At 45.4% G+C, this 26094-nt stretch overlaps 4 protein-coding genes across 26 annotated transcripts in view; 2 read left to right on the top strand and 2 right to left on the bottom strand.

Annotated features, from left to right (window-relative positions):
- Positions 1 to 380: 380 nt before the first annotated feature.
- RPS27A (ribosomal protein S27a) lies at positions 381 to 2029 on the top strand. Its single transcript, XM_071449950.1, has 5 exons — positions 381 to 539; positions 772 to 826; positions 1021 to 1106; positions 1406 to 1537; positions 1847 to 2029. Exons 1-5 carry the CDS (start codon positions 492 to 494, stop codon positions 1994 to 1996), a joined length of 471 nt encoding a protein of 156 aa, XP_071306051.1. The 5' UTR covers positions 381 to 491; the 3' UTR covers positions 1997 to 2029.
- A 415-nt stretch (positions 2030 to 2444) lies between these two features.
- On the bottom strand, positions 2445 to 12154 carry MTIF2 (mitochondrial translational initiation factor 2). 3 transcript variants are annotated; one of them, XM_071449687.1, is made up of 14 exons: positions 11536 to 12154; positions 10480 to 10711; positions 9892 to 9997; positions 8826 to 8997; positions 8503 to 8663; positions 7898 to 8074; positions 7360 to 7499; positions 6860 to 6984; positions 5902 to 6106; positions 5080 to 5332; positions 4268 to 4408; positions 3347 to 3511; positions 3076 to 3216; positions 2445 to 2701 (listed from the first exon to the last, which is right to left on the bottom strand). In XM_071449687.1, the coding sequence occupies exons 2-14, from the start codon at positions 10702 to 10704 to the stop codon at positions 2532 to 2534; spliced, it is 2181 nt and encodes a 726-aa protein (XP_071305788.1). In that variant the 5' UTR covers positions 10705 to 10711; positions 11536 to 12154; the 3' UTR covers positions 2445 to 2531. The 3 variants fall into 3 exon arrangements, with proteins under 3 accessions (XP_071305788.1, XP_071305943.1, XP_071305867.1); XM_071449842.1 differs by having other exon boundaries at positions 10480 to 11675; positions 11976 to 12154; XM_071449766.1 differs by having other exon boundaries at positions 11976 to 12154.
- A 1490-nt stretch (positions 12155 to 13644) lies between these two features.
- On the top strand, positions 13645 to 14855 carry LOC139600328 (prolyl-tRNA synthetase associated domain-containing protein 1-like). The gene is made up of 2 exons (XM_071448492.1): positions 13645 to 13757; positions 14315 to 14855. Exons 1-2 carry the CDS (start codon positions 13677 to 13679, stop codon positions 14750 to 14752), a joined length of 519 nt encoding a protein of 172 aa, XP_071304593.1. The 5' UTR covers positions 13645 to 13676; the 3' UTR covers positions 14753 to 14855.
- A 1486-nt stretch (positions 14856 to 16341) lies between these two features.
- CCDC88A (coiled-coil domain containing 88A) overlaps positions 16342 to 26094 on the bottom strand; it is a 71023-nt gene continuing 61270 nt past the window's right edge. For 12 of the 21 annotated variants that reach the window (XM_071447130.1, XM_071446715.1, XM_071447301.1 and 9 more), the window contains 2 exons: positions 24933 to 25189; positions 21757 to 23733 (listed from right to left, as the gene is read on the bottom strand). In XM_071447130.1, coding sequence (XP_071303231.1) covers positions 22726 to 23733; positions 24933 to 25189 — 1265 coding nt within the window. In that variant the 3' untranslated portion in view covers positions 21757 to 22725. Of the gene's footprint in view, positions 18928 to 19468; positions 19569 to 21756; positions 23734 to 24932; positions 25190 to 26094 lie in introns of those variants that run through there. The other 9 variants (XM_071447711.1, XM_071447878.1, XM_071447954.1 and 6 more) reach the window with 2 other exon arrangements.

The raw sequence follows: 26094 nt of genomic DNA, 5'->3' as shown, positions 1-26094 counted from the left end.
CTCCTCCCCTCACGACAGCCCCGCCTCACCGGCCATGGCGGCTCCTCCTCCTCCCCTCACGACAGCCCCGCCTCACCGGCCGTGGCGGCTCCTCCTCCTCTTCCCCTCATGGCAGCCCCGCCTCACTCGTCACGGCAGCTCCTCCTCTTCCCCTCACGGCGGCCCCGCCTCACTCGTCACGGCGGCTCCTCCTCTTCCCCTCATGGCGGCTCCTCCTCCCCTCACGACTGCCACCGCGGTGCACTGTGGGAGCCGCAGTTCCCGCCCACTCCCCCTGTACCGGGACTACATCTCCCAGCAGGCTCGGCCGCGGCCGCCGCTGGCGGGGCATGCCGGGAGTCGTAGTCCCGGCGCGCCACCCGCCCCCTCTGCGGCGCGCACGGAAACCCCGTGCGTGCGGGCGCGGCGCTCTCTCGGGCCGCCGCCGCCATTCCGCGAGCAGCGCGGGTAGCCCGCGCTCCGGCCCCGGCGTCCCCCGTGCCCGCCTCGCCATGCAGATCTTCGTGAAGACCCTCACGGGGAAAACCATCACCCTCGAGGTGAGCCCCCCGCCTGCCGGTGCTCCGGAAGGCGGGGATGTGCCGGCAGAGCCCGGGATGTGCGGGGAATCGCGGCCATGCGCTGCCTCGGGCGGCCCGAACCGCGCGGTGGGGCCCGGAATGGCCGTGGCAGCACCGGGCCTGTGCCGGGAGCGCCTCGTGGTTGTTCGGCCTTGCTGGGATAATTAAAACGTGCAGCGCGTTTTGATTCTGTTGTTCTGTTTCGTACTAGGTTGAACCTTCTGATACTATAGAAAATGTAAAAGCGAAGATCCAGGATAAAGAGGGTGAGTTCTAAAGGCATTTATTGATTATTATATATTGATATCAATTAGTATATGTTATATACGTTTTTCTGTTCTGCACTCTTGTGGATTGATGTGTGTCTTACACAGATATAATTTCCTGCAGCAATCTTGATTTTATTACAGCATGCTGTAGCTCACGTCCCTCGTTTATCCCTGATTTCTGTCACCATCAGGCATCCCTCCGGATCAGCAGCGGCTGATCTTCGCTGGGAAGCAGCTGGAGGATGGACGCACACTGTCCGACTACAACATTCAGAAAGTGAGTAGGAAAGGCAGGACACAGCAGTGCAGTGCCCAGGAGCTGGCACGGGCCGAGCTCACCGAGATTTGCAGCTGAGATTGAGAAATGTTTCTAATTCAGCCAAATTAAGGGATTGGAGTAGTGTTGATGCTGGGAGTTTAGGATGCCACCTTAACAAGAAAATAATCCTTTTAGAGCTTTCCTATGGGCCTGGCACTCGAGATGTACTTCCTCTAGGTAGATGGAAAAGTCCTGTTTAAATGCTGTAGTTGCTTTGAGAAAGCATTTTGAGTCTGTTTCATGTGCTTTACAAACAGGAATCAACCCTTCACCTGGTGCTGAGACTTCGTGGTGGTGCTAAGAAAAGGAAGAAGAAGTCTTACACAACCCCCAAGAAGAACAAGCATAAGAGAAAGAAGGTTAAGCTTGCAGTGCTCAAGTACTACAAGGTAGGTAGAACTAATCTGGGGGGGAACTTGATAAGAACTCAGCTCTCACCAGGGAGGGTGTGGAGCCTGTTGCTGGTCTGCACAGATTCTGGTGTATTTAATATTTAAACTCTTTCAATTTGCAAATATCCCATGTGTTAAATAAAAGACACATGACCTATTGCAGTTGGGCACTTCTGACACGTACCTCAAGAAGTCTGGTGTAGCTGCTGTTACAAAAACTATTATACCAATGGAAAACACTCAAAATGATTATTGTTGCTGGAAGGAGGAGAGTGCATGTGAGCCATTGTCTGTTTGTCCTTCCAGGTGGATGAGAACGGCAAGATCAGCCGCCTGCGCCGGGAGTGCCCCTCGGAGGAGTGTGGGGCTGGAGTCTTCATGGCCAGCCACTTTGACAGGCACTACTGTGGCAAGTGCTGTCTGACATACTGCTTCAATAAGCCAGAAGACAAGTAAATGTACCAGACAATAAAAATCTGAACTTCTGTATGGCTGAAGGGTTTCTTTCTGTGGCGCTGCGTTTCCTCTCTGCTGATCAGTGAGAAAAATCTGTGGGGTGCTGCCAGCCAGCTAGGGGGAGATACTGAGTGGAAAACTGAAGCAGCAGTTGGATTTTAAGAATATTGGGTACCAGTTGTAAAAGGAAGAAAACCACTGAAATACTGTACAGCAGCACTGGGAGGGGAGGGAGGAGATGGCTCAGCTAATCTGGAGCCAAGAGCTTGTCATTAGAAATATTTTACCATGCTGGTTTTACTACACCCTTGAAGTGCTTGGAGTTACCCAAGTGATTTATCCCGTGTTCCAGTGAGGGCAGCTGGTTGCTTGGCAGGATGGAAGAGCAGAACATTTCAGGTATAAAATGTATCTGAAGTGCTCTGATGTAAAGAACAGCTCCTGTGCATCTCTGAAAGTTCATTTAATGTTAAGACTTAAAGGCCAGCCAGGATCATAATATATTGTCCTTTAGTGTTCACATGTTAAAATGTCTTTAAAAGCCTGGGTCCCAGGAAGTTGTCTGTTGCACTTCTTTTTCTTCATAACAGATAATTTCATCTCCAATACTGAACTCCAGATTTTTGTCCAAACTCAATCCACAATCCATTCCTGTTTTTATTACCTGGACATCATCTTTATGGTGCTTCAGTGATGACAAACATCCTACAAAGAGAAAATGCATCAAAGAGAGGCCACCAGCAGCAGAGCAGAGCAATGGATTGGTTTGCCCTTCCATTAATGTTTCACTTTGTGGCTCCACAGGGAAAGCAGGAAAATGTAGGGATGGGGGGTGCTTGTGGTTACTGGAAGGCAGCAGCTCCTTTAGGCAGGTACATCCTGAGATGCTCCTGCTTGCCCACCAGAGTGGGTGGCTGGAAAAAGCTCTGAACAATAATACACTGGCATTTGGTGGCTTTCCTCTCCATCCTGGACAGAATTCAGCATTTCTCTAGGATCCTTTGCACTAACTTCCCAGGGAACTGGCAACATCTAAAAATACTAAGCACAAATCCACGTTTTGTGGCAATTCCACTCACCTTTCCAAATAACATCCCTGTTACGGATTAGCTTAAACTTCATTTTTCTGTCCAGCAGCCCCTTGTGCACTCTGCATCCAGCCACTGGAATTTTGTTTTTTCCTACTGTGACAGAGAAGGTGTCAAGAACAGAAGCTTCCCCTAAAATAAAAAAAGTAAAGTTGAAGTCCACAGGAATAACAAACTGGCACGAGGTAGAAGCAGGCTGCATTTTATTGGGAGTATAGAATTTGCCACGTTTTGAGGCAAAAATGTATCAATGAAAACTCACCTACTGTAGTTTCCACCACAGTTGGGGGCAGCCTGCTGTTCAGCTCATCCTTCAAGTCTTCTATAAGTTTGTAGATAATGTTGTGCAGTTTAATTTTTATTCCCTTTTTATCAGCCAGCTTTTTGATGCTTTCATTGGCTTTCACGCTGAATCCAAATATTACACCTGAAAAATGAAACAACTGTCAAGTGCTGACTACAAGGGATCAGTCTTTGAGCAGTTAGAGTGAAATTCTGCAGCACAGGGTACATTTTATTCCTGCTTCTCTTTTAATGGGGAACCATTTGCCTCTCCTGCTATGGCTCATGGACTGCTACAAACCTATCAAAATAAATGGCCCAAAAAAGCCCACAGAAGGTCCCTGATGACAGACTGTGGGTATCAAAGCAGAAAATAACACACACAGCTCATGTGAGGGAGACAGATCTCTCTTTTTGGGCTGGAAAACCAACAAGGTTGTCCAAATAAAGCTGGAAGTGAATCCTAAATGATTCTTGCCCACCTGTGGGCACTGGCATGTGCAGTGACCTCATTCTCTGAGAATTATGGGGTATGAACAGCAACAACTGACTCAGTCCTAGATCCAGATGCCTCCCTGAGCAAAGAGAAAATTATTTTTGAACCTGCTTTTCTAGCTTTGCCCTGTGTGAGCATCATAAAGCAGCCTGAGTGAAGAGCCAGAGTTTAACCTGAACAACTGAATTTCTGGCAAGAACTTTTCCAGAGTCCTTCCATTTCTGTGAGACTTTGAGCCTCCTCTTCTGCACTGGTCTGATGTTCCAAGAAAACATTTTCAACATTCACAAAAATTTACCTTATTGATGCTGCTAACTATTATTGAGAAAGCAAAACCTGGCTGAGGCCCGTGCATTTCAGTAAGTCAGTAATTTCAAAACTGTAAAATGATTTTGAAACACTCACCATTAAACGCTTCAGCAAGGCTGATATCATTTTCACTGATGTCTCCCATTCCAAAGTAGACAATATCTAGTTTGCATTCATCCTCACAGTCATAGCTGTCCAGAATGTTCAGAATAGCTTCAACAGATCCATCCACATCACCTGCATGGATAAATGGAAATACTGCTGGCTTTGTGTAAGTCAAAGACACAGAAATACAACTAATGTCAACTCCACACTGTGCAACAGAAAGCCTTCTGACATCTGTCACTATATTTTCAGTAATATGTTAAAACCCACCCAAAATGTCTGTTAATTCCAGAAATAAACTGGATAAATACAGAAGGGCCAGAGGCTCTACATCTGCTGTCACTGTCACATCAAGTTTGCAGGTTTTCAACTACAGTCACTGCTTGAGTATCACTAAGTGAGGTTAAACCAATTTCCTCCTATCCCACTTCAATACATAATTGTTATTCTCCTCTATTTTGCTGGTGCCAAATGGTTATAGCTTGGGACTTTTTTTACATATACAGGATTTTATATATGTGTGTGTATATATATTGGGGTTTCTATGTATGGGTTTTACTCAGGAGCCCCTGGGTAAGTGCATTGAGCACGTTAAGTTTTCCTGTTGCTCTGGCCCTGCTGGCAGCACATCCTCCTGACCAGTGGATGTTTTCTGATGGCCCTGCCCTTAGGAGAGAAGTTCAATAAGTTTTAAACTGATCAAACCTTTGGTAATAGAAGCTGGGGTTAGTTTAGAGCTCTGTCTCAGACTGAGCATTTAGAAGCACAGAACCAAAGGAGCAGCACACAGACATGGACAGCACCTTTAACTATTAATGAGAGTGTGTTTTCATCCATCTCTGTCCTCTCCTTAGGCCTTGAGAACATCAGTTGCTTATTGGCCTTGTACAGCACTGCCTTCCTCTGTCTCCAGGTCAAGTGGGCCAGCTTCTGCTGCTGCTTCTCATATTCCACCCTGTGTTCCTTTTGCTTTGCTTCAATAACTTCCAGATCCTTCTTCATCTTCTCCTGTTGTTCAACATAGGTCCTCCAAGCCACAACTTCCTGTGCCCTTTGCTGGGCAGGAAGACAGAATCATTACCTTGAAAGCACTGCTTCAGAACACTGCAATTTCATCCTTTCACATCCCCTCTACAGGCTCACTCATTTTCCTTCACTTTTAACTATAGTTTTGCTGCACAGATGGCAGAGAATGAGACAAGAGCTTTTCCTCCCCATCAGCTACCATGTGACTCAAGGCCTATTTTTATAGTATCTCTGCACTGCAGAAGAAAATTATTGTTCATTCTTTCATGTGGTATTTTTCCAGCTCTCACAACACCCATCTCAAGTTGTATTTTACGCATTTTCTTTTTGTCAGGCAAGAGTTATGTCTTTCTCAAATTAAAACACTGGTCTCCTCAAGTACTGGACTGTTCCAGTGGAGACAAGGACAGTCCAGCAGGGGAAAGGTGGAAAAGAAAGAGGCAAAATGCAAACCCTCATTCCTCTTCCAGAGCATCAGCTCAGGTCCCTTAATCCCCATGCTCAACCTTCCATGGGATTATCCAGGTGATTAAAAGCTCTCACTTATTTTGTCACTCAACTCCTTCCCATCCTTGCAGCAGTGTGAGTTCTTTGTGTACCTCAGACTCTACTTCAAGGATTTCATCTCCTGCTGAAGGGCTTTCCTTCCAGCCCATGATTTCCACGGGGGTGCCTGGTGGGGCTGCATCCACAGCTTTGCCATTCTCATCGAACAGGAAACGCACTTTAGCCCAGGTCTTCCCTGCAACCAGAACACAGCCTTTCCTCAGAGTTCCTCTCTGGATGATGGCTGTGGTGAGTGGACTAGTGAAGAGCAGAGGAGAAAAATAACAGACAGAATTCAAGTGATGTTTCTCCCTGTCTTCACAGCCAGTGTAGGCACAACACAACCAGAACGGATTTGTGATCCACCACTGGCACAATGCAGTGTCCCAAGTGTCATCCATCAACTCCTGATTTATATTCCTGTGATGATTTACTAGAGCTCTCACCAAATGTTTCAGTGAGTTAAAAAGCCCCAAAATCTGTACTGTGCTCTTCATTTCTGCAGATCAATCCAAAATCTGGCTTTTGGGAACCCAGCAACATGGTGATTTTACATATTAAGTGAACCCCCACCAAAAAAACTCCAACCCCAAACAACAAATCCCAACAACCCTGTAGAACTCAGTTCATTTGTAAAGAGGACAGAACACACCTTGTTCATAAACCTGCCAATGGACCAAGATACTTAAGGGTAGAATGTCATGTTACACAAATCTAGTCATGAATTTTGTATATATGGACAGTTAAGTCATCATTCCTACTTTTTAAAAGACATTAAAAAAACCACTTAAGTTCTACCATTTGAAACTATTTCCTGTCACAGGATTTTCATTTCAGGGATGCGATGAGTTTTGCCCCATCAGTTTAGAACCTCTTGTGCTGCAGAGTAGTATTTCAAGGCTTTGGCTAGGAGCACTGCAAAGGAAGTGCTCTGCCTTTCCTTACTGAGGCACAGGTCCCTGCCCAGTGTGCCTGTGCTGTCACAAGGTGCAGAGGTGGCACTGGACTCACCCTTTCCCTTTGTCTTTCCGAGACTCAATGATGGTTCCCTCCACCAGCCCTGTGGCATCTGCCTTCAGCTCCAACATCTCTGCCAGAGCAACAGTTGCCTCTGCCAAAACCATCAGGTTTTCCCCCTGCATAAAGCCACACAAAACCACACAGAATAAAGGAAGTGCCCAAGCAAAGTGGGATCAGAAGTCCAACCCTTGGTGCCAAATTCCCCCACTGAAATGCGATGACATTCAACACCCAGGCAAGACTTCCAGACATCAGACACAAAACTGCTGGACTGAATTACCAGCAGAAAAATGAGATATTATTGCTTGCTGGAAGTCTGAGCCTCAAAATACATTTCAGTGTGTTTCAAATAATTCTGGCTCTTGCCTCATGGCAAGAGATCAAATACCAGGAAGAAAAGCATTTTATTTTCCAGCTGCCAAATAAAAATGCATTTCTCTGCACATATTAGACACCCATGAACATCATCAGTTTTTCTACCACAATCTTACCTTGAGTGCAGAAATATTTACAGCCTGAACATCACCTCCAAACTCCTCACACACCACATCATGAGCCAGCAATTCCTTCTTTACTCTTTCAGGATCAGCTTCAGGTTTGTCACATTTATTAATGGCCAGGATAAGAGGAACTAAAAAGAGAACACACAAACTCAGCACCAACCTAACCAAAACCTGCTGCTACCACCAGAGCTGCTAGAAAAGGTTAGAGCAAGTTACAGGCATTTAGAACAGCTCATCTCACTTGGTGCCTCTTCCTTGAGCAGCCATCAAGATCTGAGCTACCAGGAGGAAGCTGCAGGAGTTACCCATGTAGAGAAGGCAAAAAACCCAAACAATGAACCCCTGGCTTGTTAAATATTCATATTTTAGGATCTTTTTGTATTACTGCAACATTCAGTACATTTCATACATCACAGGGGATGATGAATGGGATGAGGACAGTCACTTCCCCAGTTCTGTGGATGCCAGCACAAAGAGGCTTTTTTGAGAGGTAAAAACAAGGTTCCCAAAACCCCCCACTCTGTACCTCCTGCATTTTTGGCGTGCTGGATGGACTCTATGGTTTGCTGCATCACTCCATCCTCTGCTGCCACCACCAGAATGACAATGTCGGTGACGTTGGTGCCCCTGGCCCGCATGGCTGAGAAGGCTGCGTGGCCAGGGGTGTCAAGGAAGGTGATCTTCTCCCCAGAAGGCATGTGCACTGTGACAAATGGTACAGCTCAACATCAGCACTTCAGCCAGCTTCATCTGATGTGCTGTACATCAAGCACCACCCCTTTGAGGGCATTTTAATAATAATGACAAGTTTTAGGCAGTTGGGGCATTTTAATAATAATGACATGTTTTAGAAAGTCAGGTAATTGTTGGCATGAAGGTCAAAGGTGCTGTTAAATCCTCAGGAACAAGAAAGTGTCCTGGGATCTTCCATAACCCCAGATAATTTAATATCAACTTGTGCAGACAATCTCAAAGCTCTATGTCCAGAGTTATGACAGGTATCAGCAACAGACATTTTGTGTTATGGTTTCCTTTCTCACCATTTATGTGGCAACTTTCTTTCCCCAATGAACACAGCCTGAGATGGAGAGGAAATTGTGTTACAGCTGAGCAGGTGGACTTGGATCATACCAATAAAAGCTCCAATGTGTTGTGTGATGCCTCCTGCTTCCATGGCTGCCACCTGGGTTTTCCTCAGGCTGTCCAGCAGGGTTGTTTTGCCATGATCCACGTGTCCCAGGATGGTGACAACTGGGGGCCGTGGGGTCAGCACTGCTGGGTCTGCAGGAGGTCTGTAATTGCAGCAAAAACAGGAATTGTCAATGCCAAAAAAAAATTCACTGGGCCACACCCAGCACAGCACTCAATGCCCCACAATCCAGGCTGCCTCCTCCCCAAACACCTGCAGAAAGGAATAGAATAAAAAGAGTCAAAAAGAGCAGCTCACAACTTGCCTCTTGACAGCATCTGTGTTTTTTCTTTCCTTTTCCTCTTTCAGCTTTGCTGATTTATACTTCATTCCTGATTTCTGAACAATCATCTTGATGTGGTCTTCACTTAAGATGGAATCTGGTTCTACTGAATCAAGGTTAATGTTTGTGTACAGCAGCACTTCATAAATATGATCTGCAGCAAACATAAACACATTTAATAATTACATCCACAAAAACATGTGGGACAAAAAAACCCAACCCACTTCATCAGACTTTTCCATGTTTTCTTTGTGCTAATAAGTATTATCCACCAAGCAGTTTTCCTTTAGTCAGATTTATCTAGAAGTTGCCATTAATCTACATACTTGCAGAGAAGAACTTTTTGCAGAATTACTGAAAATTACTACTCTGTTAGCTGCTAGAATCTTATTTTCCACTCAGATATTCATGGCTTACTCTTCTACTAACTCCAAAAGAGAAAACAACTGAAACTCATCTAAAACAAAGAGCAAAGGATTCAAGGAGGAAGGAAATTTGATAAATCCGATCACATGCTCCGTTCTTTGGTTGTAGAAACACAGAACATATCACAGTAGTCAAAAATTGTTAGAGGGAGCAATTCCAGACAAGTCTTGCCACTCCCAGTTAATCAAAGGACTGTTCTAATGAAACACAAGTTGCTCCTGAACCCAAGATTCCTACTCCTACTCTGGATTTTGGGCTGAAGCTCTTTAGCCTCAACTTCTTAACGCATGGGGGTCCAGCTCTGACAGACCAGGGTGCAGCATTTTCCTTCTGGAATAACTGAGCCCCTGGGAAGCACAGCCACAAGGAGCAGCCTTGCCTCGATCTGAGACCTTTCTGCTGGAGAGGACAGACAGACAGACATGGCTTCTTCACATTTAAATGGCTGGCCTGGTCATTTGGATGGCCCAACATCTTTTCTCTTTAGTCTGCACTGTGTCTCCCAACATTTCCTTTGGGATGGATCCAGAAGCACTCAGGCCACTGAAGCCACCTTCTCCTTTGTCACTGGTGGAAGGGGTGTGACAAATGTTGCTGTTTCTGACCCCAAAGCAGCTCTCACCTATGTCTTTGCCCATAGCTTGTGCCAGTTCCTCCACAGTCATCTTCTGCCTTATCTCCACTTCACCTTTTGTCAGGGGAATCTTCTTTTTCTTCTTTTTTGTCTCCTACATGGAATTAGACACAAACACAGAAATATAAACTGAGATATAACAAAGACAATATTAAAAAGACAACGGTCTCAAGCCACATGAGGTAAACACATCTTCTTTACAATAATACCAATTAATTACAATTAATGAATGAGCTAACACATCATAGTGAACATTTCAAATGTGTAGCATGCTACTCTTAATCTTTTTGCATTTTTAATTTTTCAGAACAAGGACAAAAGCCAATAAAACAATTTCCATTTTTGTTTGCAATAATTTCCTCCAGTGTCAGCAAAAATTCATTATGTTACTGGTCTAAGTCATATTTGAGAGGGAATGGCAAAAAATTATGCATGAAGTACATTCTGTCTTACAGATTTATGACAAGTCTCTATACTCATGAATAAAGCGCTTTTTTTCCTTTTTAATTCAAATGTTCAAGCTGAGCTCTTGTACTTCCCACACAAACCCAGGGATTACTGGATGTCCTTAATTACCTCCTTTGTAGCTAGATGTCTGCACTGTGGTAAGGCAGCACTGATTAATCTGTGTTTTGGCCAGAGCTGTGGGTGCAGAGGGAGGGACCACATGGGAGATGCAGACAACTCCAGAGGCTTCCATCGTGCTCCACACACCTTCCTGGAGGACAGGGCACGCACCTGCTGGCAGGCACCACGGAGCTGCACCAGGTTTTCAAACCTCAGCAGCAACCCTTGGTTCATTTCCCCCCTGCAAACACAAAGCACACACTGAGGTCAGCCTCGAGGCTCAAAAATCCTCCTTCTCAGGACAAAATGTTCGGGAACACGAGGCACAAGTGTTATGTTTGCAAACAGGCTTTTTAACACTGGCAAAATTAAACTGTTTAGGGACTGTTCCAGTTTTTCCATTTCTTTCTGTGCTTCACCTTTCTCCACTACTCCACTGCAGAAACATGGATCTACTAAGAGCTTACAGATCTTTCATCTTTCTCCACTGATCTCTGATTTAAACCATTAATTCCCCCATTGCATGTTCTTTGACGTCTCCTACAAAAACCCCACATTTGCACTCCTCATGCTATACTGACAGAATTACACAAGCATCAGCCACCTCTCTAAGCCACCAAAACACACCAAATGCCATTTGGTAAGCATTTCAAAATGCAAAATGCCCTTTTCCTGAGCATTTCAAGACAAAAGCACCACTGAAAGACCACAGCACGGCAGTGACACCAGCGCTGACGTGTGCTCAGAGACCTCCAGTGAGGCTAAGCCCTGGCTCAGCTTCTGTCAGATCATCCCACATCTTGTTTTAACCATCTTAACTTTGGTTTGAGTCTTTTTGCCAATTATCCCGGACAACACCCTGAGCTGCTCCTGCTGCCAGAGCTGCCTGTTCTGCACTGGCACAGGGTGCCCAGAGAAGCTGTGGCTGCCACACCCCTGGAAGTGTCCAAGGCCAGCTTGGACGGGGCTCCCTGGGGCAGTGGAAGGTGTCGCTGCCCATGGCAGGGGGTGGAACAGGATGGTCTTTAAGGTCCCTTCCAACCCAAAGCACTCTGTGATTCTGACCTGCTTGGGGAGGGACTCTCTGTTCCTTCCCTGTCCCCACTCAGAGGTGTCCTTGTGTCACCCTCCCAAAGGCAGGGAACGCTCTCGCTTCCTCCCAGAATGGCTGCGGGCCCTTTAAAACCTCCCTTGCACCCTGACTCCTGCAGCAAGCGAGCACATGACAAACTTAACCAACCAGACCCAGCTGTTTTGGTGGGTTTTTTAACCCTAAAGAGAACCGCAGAGGGGTTGAATCGGTAAAGCCGAGGGAGCCGCGGAGCTGCCACAGGATGCTGCACACACACACACAGACAACACAAGGTCAAGGCCCGCTGGCCCAGCTCACAGCAGCGAATCCCAGCCAGGCTCTGCCTGCGGAAAACCCTTCCCGGCTCCCGGGGCGGAGCAGCGACATTCCCGCTCCTGCTGCTCTCCTGCCCATGGCTCTGCCTGGTTAATACCTGTCAGCTGCAGCCCGCCCTCCCCGCGGGGGCAGCGCTTTTCTCCGAGCCCCCGGGTGCAGGCCCTGACAGCCTGAGGAATGAAGGAAGAAATGAGGGAGGAAAGGAGGGAAGGGAAGAAAGGGAAAGGGCTCCGTGTCCCCTCCGTGCCTCACGCCCGGCGCGCCGCTCTCTGCGCATGCGCCCCCAGGGGGTGCGAGGGAACCGCGCAGGCGCAGCTGCGACCCCAGGGCTGCCCGGCAGGGGGCGGGGCCTCGCCTCACGGGAGGCGGGAAAGGCCCTCAGGGGAGGCGGGACACAGACCCGTCACGGGACAGGGACTTTATGAATTTATGCCTATTCTAGGGTTTTGAAACTTATTTTTTTTAACATCTATTTATCTATCTACACACTTAAATCTGTTTTACTCCTCCTTGCCAGGAGACAGCAGCTTCCTCTCTGCAAAGCCCTCCCCACTCACATGCAAGCTAAAGCTTTAACGTCCCTGATTTTTACCTCCTCTCTAAAATAATGAAGTAGAGAAAACAAAAATGTAAGATGAAGCTCTACAAGTGAAAACTCCTTAATGTTACCTGGTTAATGCTGGTTGTAAAACCCAGGGATAATCCCAGGGGTCTGCCTGATGCTGTGGTGATCCCTGTAAATCCGGACACTGCAAATTGTGTGTGACAAGTAATGACCATAATTTCCTTCACATATCTGAGCTGTGTATTTCTCAAAACCAGATTACAATAATAAAAAAAAAAGTAATTAAATACCAAAAGTTGTGCAAAGCACATTAAGAGCAGTCAGTGTTCTAGCACAGAAGACATGCAGGGAAGGAAAGGCCACTACGAGGGCAACACATCTTGGGACTGACCTGAAAAGCGTTTTAATGCAAAAATAGATTTAGCCTGTGAAACAGTCATCAGAGTTTACTGCAAATCTCCTTTTTGAGTTGATCTTCCACTGGATGCTGCCTGGAAATCTTCCTGTGTGTGCTGTGTGTGCTGTGTGCTGCTGTAAGGCTCTGGGAATTAGCTTGGGATTGTATTTCTTCCACATGTCTCTTTACTGCAGTCATACTGTTTTAATTTAAAGCTTATTACAGATTGCCCGTTTTTCCGAAGGGCCAACTGGAAACAAATAATTATTGATGTCATAGGTCAGGACGACAGTTTGGGTTGTAGAAATATTTTCCAACTGTGTGGCCATTAATGTTTGGCTTTGTCCCTTAGCTGCAATTCCTGACTATTATTGGTTGATTTAAAAAAATACAAATGATGCAGTTTTTGTTTACAGGGTGTATGTATTTTGATTTTCTTTTTAGCTTTGACTTTTTCATAACTTTCTTATCTAGCAGCGTTTTCAGCAAAACTGTGGGCATGGAGCACGCCAGAACCTGAAATTAGAGTAAGAACACGAACAAAAGGATTAATAGGTTAAATATCTGCTTGAAACCAACACTTGAACCAAATACAGCGTGTGTCGAAACAATGCGTTAATGTCGCTGTTTGGGAAGGAAATGGCTCTAAGGAACACGAAAAGTATTGAACTGTGCGGGAGGGGAGGCTCGGGTGGGATGGGGATATATTACATCCACGGTCTGATCCGCAGGGGGTGTTCCTTAGCACAAACCAGCGCGATTTTGACGGATTTGCCGGTTCTTTGGGGCAGGGCGCTGCCGGGGGCGGGCCCGGAGCGGGGCGGACCCGGGGCGCGATGGCGGCCGAGCTGCGGGAGGCGCTGGAGCGGCGGCTGCGGGACCTGGGCATCGCCACCGTCACCGCCGAGCACCCCCAGGTACGGAGCCTCCTTAAAACCCGGCTATAAACCCCCGCCTTGCCAGCGGGGCACAGCGGAATCAGGGCGGGATGAGGTCCACCCCCTGCGGCTTTAGCAGAAGTATCAGTGAGGAAGTTCTCGCAGGGCCTGGCAGAATGGTTGGGGACGATTTTTGGTCGCTTTGACTCTGCCTCCAGATCCACCCCCTTTTCCCGGTAGTCTGAGGGGCGGCTCCCCCACTTCTTTTCCCTGAAGTCGGCGGCATCCAAGATGCTTTCCAAACTTCTACTCGCTCCCAGTTACAAACCACGTCATTCCACGTGTGAGCGCTCCCAGCGCTGCCTTTAAAGCGAGGCATTGCTGCACGCACGAGACAGAAACGATTCTGAGTGTGCTGGCGCAGTTTGTCACATTTTATTCGTGTTCTGTTAAAATTCCTTCATAAAAGGGTACAGCTTTTAGGCCGAGTAGAACATTCAGCATTTTCTAAATACTTAACAAAAGATACCTGCCAGCACACGACTGGGAGTCTAATGGGATATAGAGTCTGACACCACACTGCTGCTGATTTCCAGGTGTTCACTGTTGAGGAAATGATGCCCCACGTCCAACACATGAAAGGAGCTCACAGTAAAAACCTGTTTCTCAAAGACAAAAAGAAGAAAGGGTTCTGGCTGGTGACCATCCTGCACGACAGGCAGGTCAATTTGAACGAACTTGGTAAAAAGCTGGGCGTTGGAAGCGGAAACCTCAGATTTGCTGACGAGAACGCCATGCTGGAAAAGCTGCGGGTGGGTCAGGGCTGTGCCACGCCGCTCGCCCTCTTCTGTGACCAGGGAGATGTGAGGCTGGTGCTGGACGCTGCCCTGCTCCAAGGGGGCCATGAAAAGGTGTATTTCCATCCAATGACAAATTCTGCAACCATGGGCTTAAGCCCCGACGACTTCCTGAAGTTTGTGAGATCAACAGGCCACGAGCCCATCATTATACACTTCGATGAAGACATGAAGTAGAGGAAGTTCTTTTTTCTACTGCTACTCATAGATTTTTATAGAGCAAAACTGGTGAAAAATCTCATTACAAATAAAACTTGAAAAAAATGGCTTACTCCTTTTTTATTTGTTTCAATTATGTAAGTTTATATTGTATAATCTGGTGAGAAAAATTTCTGCCTTTCAGTTATTGGAAGGTTAACAGTGTTCTTAAAAAGACATTTTGCAATCTACCACTAAGTAGCTAGTAAGTAGAAAAGGCATTCTTTAAATACTACTACAGTCTTTATCAGTAAATGGATAAAACTAGAATTTCCCAGGCATGGGACTGGCCTTGAAGGTTTTAACTTGACATCACTAGAAAAGAACAAATTGCAAGTTGTAGGACCTGTCAATACCCCCAGGACAGAGTGGCTGTCCCTGCACCCATTTATGCCCTACTACACATTGCTTTCTTTTTATTCTTTTTACCTAAAAAACCAACTCACCTACACTACAGGAAATGCATTTGATTGTCATTGTTCAATCACGGTGTGCTGAAGACAGAAGCAGCAGCAACTCCCTCAAGTCCAGTAAACATCCCATGGCAATGAGCACCCCCAAAACCCAAGGCCAGGGGAGCAGTGAGTGAGGGATGGAATCTGAGGGTGATGGGGGTGAAGGCTTTAGGATGCAGCCTAAGGAAAATGTCAGTACAAACAAAGCCTCCAGGGCAAGAGCATCAGCACAGGCTGGGATGAACTGGAACCAGAACTGCAGGAGCTCAAATTAAAAACATGTAAAAGCATTTGTGATCTTGGGTGAATGAGCAATTACTATTAACTGAGTAGGAAAAATCACCATCTACAGTAAGGCAAGTTCCTTCACTCACACAGCCTTACCATGTTTCCTTCATCTGGAAGGATCTGGTACCTTTCTTGGAGCTCTGAGTGACAGAACCCTTCACCATCCAGCAGTTCCAGTTCTCCACAAACCAACTGCATCTATCCTGGGAGTCATGTTCAGTGGGAAAGAAGTGACCAAAAAATGCTGCAGCTGTAGGAAGAGCACTAGAGAGATGTCCAGATACATGACATTTTATAGACTGAAGGGAACATCTGGTATTTAGGAATACTGGGTAGATGAATGAGCTCTGGACTGACAGATGCACCACTAAATTAGCTCCACATTGACACATTAGGATGTGTCTTTAAATGTAATATTTACCTTGCTCTCTCTCTGCCATTCACTCTCCCTCCCCCTTAACTTTTTTTTATTGTGGTACCCCTAAATCCCTTATCACTTCCAAAAAAAGAGCCTTAGATTTGACTTGCCAAGGTTTTTAAATCTGGAATGTTTTAAACATGACAAATGGTTTGAAGGATGTGCACAATCCTGGAATCTGCACTGCCTAAAGCATGACTTAACTTCATCCTCATAAGGGATCCTGAGACATATCTCAGCAAAAATATCTACCAGGCTTCAAATACTACACCTGGCAAATCTAGAATGATTTCTTTTTGTATTTAATTATGAAATCAGTCTCTTTTTTTTTTAATAATAGTATCAAAATAGTGTACAATTAAAAGCTACCCAGCTCTACACAAATCACACAGGACAAACTACACATGGTCCAGAAAAATTCTGCTACAGTTTTATCCGTTTCCTTCCAGAAGAAATACTCACTGCACACATCACCACGACACCAATACCCTTCCAGTAACATCAGTTTCCAGAAAAAAAAAGTGTGTATAAATATACACACACAAAATAAGAATAAAAATTATTTGGTTTGGCATTTTAATAACATCATTAATAAATGTATACAATGGCAAACATTAAAAAAATCAATATGTAAAGGAAATTACAGTTTTAAATAAGAGCTTTTTAAGTTCTGTTTCACACCTCGGTACATTCCTTTAAGGCAGTTTTATTAATATCAAAGCATTATTTACATATACATCATCAGCTACCCCTAAAAATCACACATGAGCTCCCTTTGTTAGGCTGCATCATGTCCTGGACAGAATTTAGAAATAATAATAATAGGTGCTGGGAATGTTACTAAATCCTCAGAGCCTACCAGAAAAGTAAATAGAACATACACATTGTATGGCATGAGAACCTCCTCTGTAACCTGGAACTGGCAGTGCTGGGGTTGGGATTGCTGGGGTACAAAGCTGCCATGTGCATCCCTGGCATTGGGAGCAGCAGGAACTGAGAGGCTGCTCCCAGGTTAAATTTGGTTTTTTATATTTCCCTTTAAGGGCACAGAGTGGGAAGGTTAAGAAAGGAAGAAGGAAAGGGGAATTGGCAGAGCACAGAGAGCCACCTGACTGCTCAAGTGCCAGGGAACTTCTCTGCAAAGCAAAGCAGCGGCTTGAGAGGAGCTGAGCTGGTCCGTGGAGCAGGAGGGGATCCCTGTGTGATGGAAAGGGCACATCCAGCTCTGCTGAGGGCACTGACACTGCCCAGCAGTGCCCCACACACAGGAGTGTGTGCCAGAGTCGTGACAGTGACAGTCCCCAGACACAGCCACCCACCAGGGTCCTGGCAGGGATCCTGGCAGCATTTGGCACTGCGGTTTCATCTCCCGGTTCAAGAGCATTTTTCTGTAACAGTAACGTGACAAATGGCTCTGGCTGGGGGGTTGAGCTGCTCAGTCCTCTGTCAGCAGAGAGTGAGGAGAACCCAGGTCCTGAAAGGAGCTTGAGCCTGCTGCCATTCAGAGTGAGGAGAGATCTTCCTGATCTTTATGGCCTTTGAATTGTCTGTCATACCCGCTATGCCCTTAGTACAGAGATCTCTTAGCCCATTTTATCACAAAGAAAATTTCAGAACAAACTCATTTTCAAGAAAACAAACAGAACATCTCCCCTTCTAAAGCTTACTGTGCATGCCTCTTTCTTCCCCTTTTTGAGAAGATTTCAAGCTTTTCAATCTGTTGAACTGCCTTCAGCAGTGGGGCTCACCTTCTGAGGAAGCTGCAGGTGACATTATGCACCTGCCTGTTGGACACTCGGAGGTGACACAGGGAACTCAGCCCTTTACATGAGGAACAGGAATGTGCTTACTGGCTTTAATAAAATAGAACAACTCGTTTTGGGTCTCAGCTCCCATCAACTTCCTCTGAGCTCGCTGCAAAACTTTCCAGACAAATATATGCAACCACCAAATGTACCAATAATGTTTGTTGACTTTAATATAAATCAATAATGAACAAAATGTATCTAGTAAAAGATAACCTTAGAGGGAACTGATTGTAAAATGCATATGATATTATTTACATTTCTTTTTGCCATCAAGAAACCTCCTAAGCCACAATCAGCTCATGTCAAAAGACAAACAGTAAAAAAAAAAAAAATTAGTCAATACACAAACATTGTAAGACAGTCTTATCCTGGAAATGGCATTTGTGGAAAACAGCCTTCTATTAAAATAAAAGTTATAGAAAAACCATACCCGACAATTTCCTGTCAGAAACATCTGAACATACATATGCAGAGTAACTGGGGAATGTGAAAAACACAAAGGACAAACAATGTCTCTATAATACCATTATCCCATGACTCCCACTTCTGTTAGTTACCAAGCTTTTCCATGGATGTAAACAAATTTTTCTCTTGCAGTATGCAACAAAAATCAGCATAAACTTTCTTAAGAGCAATTTCATGCAGATTATGCTAACCAAATAAGGCAGTGAAGTGCCAGTAGCTGTGAGGTTTTTGTATCTGTATATACAGTCCATTTCAACAAAATTCTACAGCATTTCCTTTAGATTTACAGACGTAAATAGAAACTGCTAGTTTGGGGGGGTTTTGGCTAATTATTAGCAGAAGCTTAAGCAAATCAGTGGCTAATTTCAAAAACAGAAGATGAAAGAAGTTTTATTTTGATTTTTTTTCCCCTGGAGTAATTCTTGAGACCTTAAAATCCTTGGTCCTTAGGGAGATGAGAACTGTCCTTTATTCAGTAGATCTTAACAGTGCAATGTGCAATAATTCCTAAGACCATCTACACATTTTCGGCAGTAGACTCCAGTAGAGCTCCTTGATTCAAGGAAGGAAGGTAGGTAGGTAGGTTTTTATTTCTTGCCTGCTCTAGTCACGAAGAATGTAAAAAATTCCCTTAATTTTTATTAATGATTCCTACAGTCGCTGTCTTGTTACTTCAGATATAAAGGCTTCACACTGAGATACTGAAGGACACTTTTCTCTCTGTGTTCAGTCGAAAGGCAGAAAGAGAAAAGAGTGTAAGAAAAAGCTTCAAGTGTAGAGGCACAACACACAGAGTTCAGTCACTAACAGCACTAACAGCATGCACCAAAGGGGCTCAGGGAAGACGAGAAGAGGACAGAACACCAAAACCAAGCTTTATAAAAAGACAGATTCCATGGGGTACTGAATACTCTGAGTTTTGTTCAACTGTTCTTTCAGATTTACCTGCCCCTGTCCAAAAAACTGACTACAGTATTATTTCTTAATGGGATTTCTTTGAACTTTCTTCTGCAGGAGATTGGAAAAATAAAAATAAATGTCATTTTTAGAGGCAAAAGGCTGAGCAGGACAAGGTTCCCTGCCTCTGGAAGAAGCTCTGGAGAGCCGCCGGCCCCGGGCTAAGGAGTGAGCGCGAGAGAAGCCAGGGAAGCAAGCAGGATTTACATCTGGTTAATGCAATGTGCTCTGGGGCTGGGATGGAATGCTGTTAGTTTGTTGTAAATGAAATTCATCTCATTTACAGGTTGGGCAGGAAACTCACCACTTGGCCCACAGCTCAGGTAGTGGGTAATAGAATTAGGAGCTTTGTTGCTCCCTAGACCTGCTTTTTGAATTTCTGCTTTCTGGGATAGCTTCCACATCTGCAGAGAAAAGCATTTCAGGTTATTCATTGTGTTTATCAGGACATAAAAAAAACCCTCATGCATTAAAACACATTCTACTCATTAGGAAAGCAAAAGGATACATGAACACTTCCTGGTTGTTTTTAGGAGGAAAGGACAGAGGAGAGGGACAGAAGAAACTCACTGCAAGTGCCTGCTCAGCTACACTCACTGACATTCATCTCAGCATTTACAGCAGCCAGGTGTTATTCCTAAAGCCACAGTCAGATACATGTCACCTTTAGCTACACCAACCCTACAATTCTGCATGAAGGGAAATAAAAAGCAACGATGAGGTGCAATCACAGCTGACTGACCCCAGCAGAGAACTTCTTTCATTGTGTTTTGACCTGCTGCACACCGACAGGAACGTTCACATTCAGCTCCACAAAGCACAAAACTGTCTTTGCATGCAACAGCTCCAACATGCAAAATGCAGATCTGAAGTCACCAGGCACTGAAAGCAAAGCATCAAGCAAACCCTGAGCCAGGCAAACCCTGAGCCAGGCAAACCTCAACTGTGAGCAAACGGCTGAGCTGAACAACAAAACCTTTCTGGGCAGCAGCCACGTATTTCGTGTTTATCAGTACCATGCAAAGTCCTAACTCAGCACTGCCCAAGGCAGCAGGAACCAAGGAATGAGCAAGGGCTCCATCCTGCCATGCACATGAGGCTGAGGAGCAGCAGGGATTGGGAACGGAAAGAATTTCATGGAAACTTCCACTACTTGAACACAAACAGACATCCACGAACATCCAAACAGTGAAGGAAAAAAAAAGATCCTTCTGTCCATGACAACATTTTCTTTTTTTCATAAGGAACAAACAAATGTTGATAAGACATTATTCAGAGCCATTAAACACTCTCTTGCAGAACATTCTGCTGCTGCTGCTGAACTCAGTGGAACAAAACAAGTTATTCTCCTCAGAACTGAAATGCAATTCCGTGCAAATTTATAAATCAGAGCGGAGTGGCTTGAGCTGGACAAGGTTAGTCTCCAACTACTGGTGCTCCAGGACACTCCTGCCTGGCAATTCCAAAGCCCTTGGGGTTCAAGAGGGAAGCTGAGGACACTACTGGAAGTTTTTGTAGGTGTGACTGTCTAAGAACCTAAGCAAGAGGAGGAGGCAATACCACACCTGAGGTTTCTGCAGCCAGAGTTATCTAAAGCAGCTGCACACCTTGTTCTGAGCAGTGGCTCTGCAGGGCACAGGGAAGAAAAGCCAGCCCCTGGCAGCACAGGATGAGTTTGTATTAAGGGCTCTCTCTAGGATTGCAATTCTTTAACCAACTTGCAAAATGCCTCATGCACACATCACTTGGGATGCTGGTGCTCCTCACCTCCAACCTAATCCCAACACAAATACAGATGAACTGAAGTCAAATGCATGACCCAAGACAGAACACTGGTCTTGCTCTGTGAGGGTAAATATGTGTGAAATTGAGATGATAGAGATTTCTCATTATTTGGCTGCTGAGATAGTTCCAGAGGGAACACAGCAATAACTAACTGTGTCCAGTCCTGGGAGAAATGAGAGATTTATCAGCCCAGTAAGAACGAGTGGTACAGACCTGGGGAAGGACTGTGTCACATCCTCCAACAGTCATTTTATTCTCCACAGACATTCAATATCCTCCCCTTGCTCCTGAACTGCAGGGCTTCCCATCCCAAATAAAACAGAGCCCTTCCAGACTCCCACATGGGATAGCTGCTGCTCTTCCTTGGGAGCTATGCCTTCACTGCCCCTCCCTAATTAAGCACTAAGGAATTAAAAGTTCAGCCCACACAGTGGTTCTGTGACTGCCACAAAACTGCTGGCAGAATGAATGCATTTGTACAAAACAGAATGTGACACTTGTTTTCAATATATATTTTCCATTTCAATTATTTTTCTCTAGCTCTACTGTCATCCCAATTTTTTATAACTGCCATAACCAATGTCCTCTTGCAAAGAAGTGCTCATGTCCAAAGCCTAGTGTAATTATAGCTTAAATCTGATACAATTTTAAACTCTGTTTGAATTTACCATTGAGAAGTTTCAAGCATGTGCAGAGACAGTGGCACATTAACTAGTTACTTTTCAACATTTCTCTTTAGCTGCTCATCTGGAATTTAAGGAGCTATTTGCTGAAGTATTCATATCCTCCCATAACCTTGCAAACAACTTGGTTTTATTTCTTTTATTTAACTGCATTAATTTAACATTTTCTGTTATTTTGTTACACCATTTGTTTTCTATTACATCAGTGGTACTTCCATTGACAAGAAAAAATGAATTTCCACCATACTCAAGACAGTTTTTTATTCCTATGCATCACAAGGAGCCTGTTATTTGACCCCTGATAAAATCAAACACTTCACCACAGTTGTACCCACGACTGGAAAGACAAAGCAGACAAAAGGGAAAAGGTGGAAAAGGTCATTTTTTCATGACAAGTGCTGTGTATCATGCAACTATTTATCACTTCTTTGTAAGAATTATCATTTCTGTTCAAGATTATGAATGGTCTGTGTGCTTATTACTCAGTATGGACAGTAATTAATATTCACTGTGCAAACTAGAGCCACTGAAGTATTTGGATTAGTGGGCACTTGTTCCTCATGCATTTATGCCATGACACAGCATAAATGAAAAGGGTAAGAAGACACTGAGGTATCTCTAAATGTTTCTTTCCATTAATACCTCATTTTTGAAAGAAGAAAAAAAAAGTTTTTTTCCCCTCCAGGTAGATAATCAGTGTATCACTGGTAGCCCTGAGAGCTCGAGCTCCACTGCCAGTGCTGTCCTTGTCCCAGGAATGCTGTTCCCTGCGCCGTCCCGGGCATGCGCTTGCTTTAACATGCAGCAGTAACCAACAGGAAAACACCAAAATATTTGCAATGCGTGACAAATAAAAATAGAGCTTGTATTATAAAGGCATGCAAAATATACACAGTGCAATTAATGTTTCATGCAGACTTTGGTGGGGTTACAATTCCACATTCAAACATGCCACAGTCCACAGGGAACAACCACCCCGCGGATAAACCAGCAATGATTCCTTCATTGGAGGGAGTTTCCTCTGTCATCCAGTGGACATGGAGAACACCTTTATGGCATGTTAGACATAAATATTTAATAATACAGCTTTCTTTCATACACAGCCATACTCATACCACAGGGTCTGGTTATCTTCTGAGACCAGCAGTGGGGACTGGGCCTCGCCGGGGCCGGGGGCAGGGACAGGGTCCCCGGTCAGAGCTGCCCGTGGGTCACCCTGGGCCTTTGGAGCAGCACAAGGCTGCTCCTGGCTCTTCAGCACTGACCTAAACGCTGACGCGTTTGCCTGGTCAGCTGCTTTGGAGGTGGATCTCGGGGGCAATCCACTGATATTGCTGACTAACTCGGTGTTGAGGGATAAGAAGGGCTGGGGCGCAGTGAAGGACCCTGCACTGCCACTCGCAGACCCGCTGGCTTTATCCCAGAACACACCCGCGCTCGGCAGAGTCCTCTCACGACCACCTGGCCTTTCCATCCTGGAAGGCTTGGCAAGCTCAGAGTGACCTCCCACAGGGCGTGCTGTGAGCGTGGGAGCTGCCTCTCCCTGCGGGCCACGCTCCCCCCTGGCAGGCACACAGTGAACACAAGGAGAGGACACCCGCAGAGCCGAGTACTCACTGGAGCTGGGCGGAGCACTCCTGTCAGCCGGGGATGCATCCACGGGCACGGGAGGCCTACTGTCCTTAGACAAAAAATCATGGATGCTTGTCCTTCGGGTGCTTCCTTCTGCCGTGGAAATGACGCTGCTGGCGCGAGGTAAGGTGGCGTAGGGGTTGCAGTCCCTGGATTGTCGCTGGGTCACAGTCGCTTGGATCTTTTCCTTCACGGAGCGGGGCTTCCCCTGGGCGCCAGGGGTGAATTTGATGGGAGAGCTACTGAAGTAGTGATCCTCAGCCTTCCTGAGGCTGGGCCTCACCAGCTGCTCTGGTTTGAGGGCTCGTCCATCTGAGAAATCCCCCGTGTTTCTGACACTCAGGGATCTCACGATCCCACAGCCAGCTGCCGGCTGCTTCCGCAGCTTCTCCCTCCCTGCCAGCTCCGAAGACTCAGACAAGCTCCTCATCACTTCATCTAAAAGGTTCTCCTCACTTGCAGACTTCATCTGTAAAAACAGCAAACAGAAGTTTCTAAATTGCAATTGTTCCCTTTCCTAAGCATTTGTAGATATATATATATTAACAATTCTACAAAGATTTGGGTTTCTTTAAATTTCTCATCTCTAAAAGCAGAATTAAACATTTGTGACACATACTCAGGCATCTTCTGTGCAGTTTACAAAAAGACAGTTTAGGTGAATAATATTCAGGCTCAGTGAAGTAAGACAGCAGTTGTTTTCAAAATGGTACCAGAGACAACTGTGGAAGAATTAAGCTAAAGGCATTAGAGAAATGCTCTGGCAGAAGACTGGAAAGCTTGAATACCCTTCCACCCAGAATGGGTCTGTGAGGCTGTAAAAGGGGTTCTGGGATCTGTGAACAGCAGCAGACCTGGCTTGATGACTTAGGTGGGTTTTTTATTTCATATTGCTAGAAGAGTATTGTCTAGTGCTTAAACCCCAAAAAATCCTCAGGGAGACCAGAAGTGAGAGTCATGTTAAGTATCTAAACAAAAAATGCAGAATTTTCTCCAGATCTGTGTCACCTGCCCCAGGCAACCCTGGATCCTCACCCCTGAGAGGCCCCAGTCACAGTGACTGGCTGGCTTTATCCTACAGCATGATATCCTACAGGAGTTTGGGCAGATCTGCTCAAGAACCAGGGATGCAGAACCTGGAATTCCAGCAGAGATGAGGTGATTTAGGGCTTCTTAGAAACTGTCACTGATTTACAGAAACACTCCCTTCATCTTACTCCTGTCAGATTTCAGTAAGCTCCAAGGTCACTTTTGGTTTTCCAGTACTGTTAAGAAGATGAAACTGAAGCAGACAGGAGTCTCCTCAGGGAATGAAGTCAAACATCTTCCTTGTGCTTGATACAGGACAGATGTGACAGCAGCTGCTGCTGGACTGGAAGAAGAAGAGTGAACCCACTCTGAGCTCTGGTGCCCCATGCACTGGACAGCTTTGTCAGTACAGGCTGACCTTCCTACCTGACCCAGGGACCACAGAGGGTCACACTGCAAAATTCCACAGATTTCCTGCTGGAGAAACCAGTCAGCGCATCAGGAGACAGAGCCTGTGACCCCTCAGTGCAGGTGTGACCGACAGCTCCAAGAAATCTTTCAGGAATTCTACTCACTGTGCCTTGCATTAATTCTGAGCCCCAGACGGGGCACTGTGTAGTTAAATCCTCTCACACTGACCTCACTGGAGTTACTCTTGTTGCTTTCCTCCAGGAACTGCTGCAGGGTGACCACTTCACTGCCAGGGGAGCCCGTCTGGGGGGGTTTGCCGTGACTCTCGGGCGTCCTGTGCTGGAGCACGGGGCTGGACCTGGTGTGGCCCTTCAGGTACTGGATGGGGCTGCTGCTGCTGCTGGACCAGGCCTCGTGCTCCTGGAGCAGGCTGAACTCCCCACTGCTGTGGCTCTGGGGCCTGCTCTGGCTGGTCACTGCACCTGCTTTGGGGGAAGGCAGGAAGGATTCCCATTAGAAACACACCGAGAAGCTGTAATCCTGTATAACCCCACTGAAGCCTGGAATGTTACCAGGTTTAGTTAGCATTCATTCTATTTAAAAGACTAAAAAAAAAGCCCAGTTGTTATTTTTTACTCTAAAATTACACTGCCCTGACTTACCTTTTGCAGCTCTTCAGACATGGCATGATTTTTTTTTTTTTTAAATAAAAACTACCTTTCACTTATAATCTGGGCCTCCACCTACATAATAACATATTCCAAGAGGTTAAAGAGACATCTCCACTCTTATTCAGCATCACTGAGAGGCACGAGGTAATTAAATGTTAAAGGAAATACAAAGGATTGAGTGGAAAGAAAATGTTGTCTCCAACCAGAACTACTCAGGAATGCTGCTTCTCCAACAATTCCTGCTGTTACTCCTAGTTTGTTACAACTGGCACCTGCAGGAAGCACATGGTGTTAGATACAAAATAAATTCCACAACACCAGTTCATTTTATTTGTCAGGAACTATGAATTGCTTCAAAAATACTGATGGATAATCAAGTATTTCCAGTTTTATGTCACTCCTAAGAAACGAAATGAAGTTTCAACCAAGATAAATTGTTTACGGTGGAAATGCCTAATCCTGTACAGACACTGGGGCAAGGAGGACCTCAGGGGATCTCAAGGGAGCAATCCAGCAGATATAAAATAAACTATTACAAATATTCAGCTAGCATTCATTCCTAAATTTCCAGACAAACAGACACCATTTAAGAGGTGCAAGCCATGAATATAACATGGAGTCTTGAGCTGGCAGTGCTCTAGTCTAGTCTGTACAACAGTCTCCAGCTAAAAAAGCCATGAGATACAAAAATACATCAGGGTTCTTAGTACATGAAATTT

Source organism: Agelaius tricolor, unplaced genomic scaffold, assembly GCF_023055355.1.
Source record: "Agelaius tricolor isolate 1412-34295 unplaced genomic scaffold, bAgeTri1.0.p SCAF_1, whole genome shotgun sequence".
NCBI classification, from domain to species: Eukaryota; Metazoa; Chordata; class Aves; order Passeriformes; family Icteridae; genus Agelaius; species Agelaius tricolor.
This window is presented reverse-complemented; position numbering and strand designations above follow the sequence as displayed.

Excerpts from the sequence above, each read along its gene's own strand:
- LOC139600328 (XM_071448492.1), top strand. The coding sequence starts at position 13,677 with ATGGCGGCCGAGCTGCGGGAGGCGCTGGAGCGGCGGCTGCGGGACCTG. Across the intron at positions 13,758-14,314 it reads TCACCGCCGAGCACCCCCAG|GTGTTCACTGTTGAGGAAAT; the intron begins GTACGGAGCCTC and ends GCTGATTTCCAG.
- RPS27A (XM_071449950.1), top strand. The coding sequence starts at position 492 with ATGCAGATCTTCGTGAAGACCCTCACGGGGAAAACCATCACCCTCGAG. Across the intron at positions 540-771 it reads GGAAAACCATCACCCTCGAG|GTTGAACCTTCTGATACTAT; the intron begins GTGAGCCCCCCG and ends GTTTCGTACTAG. Across the intron at positions 1,538-1,846 it reads CAGTGCTCAAGTACTACAAG|GTGGATGAGAACGGCAAGAT; the intron begins GTAGGTAGAACT and ends TTGTCCTTCCAG.
- MTIF2 (XM_071449687.1), bottom strand. The coding sequence starts at position 10,704 with ATGAACCAAGGGTTGCTGCTGAGGTTTGAAAACCTGGTGCAGCTCCGT. Across the intron at positions 8,075-8,502 it reads ACACATTGGAGCTTTTATTG|TGCACATGCCTTCTGGGGAG; the intron begins GTATGATCCAAG and ends CATTTGTCACAG. Across the intron at positions 6,107-6,859 it reads CGGAAAGACAAAGGGAAAGG|TCCACTCACCACAGCCATCA; the intron begins GTGAGTCCAGTG and ends GCTCTTCACTAG.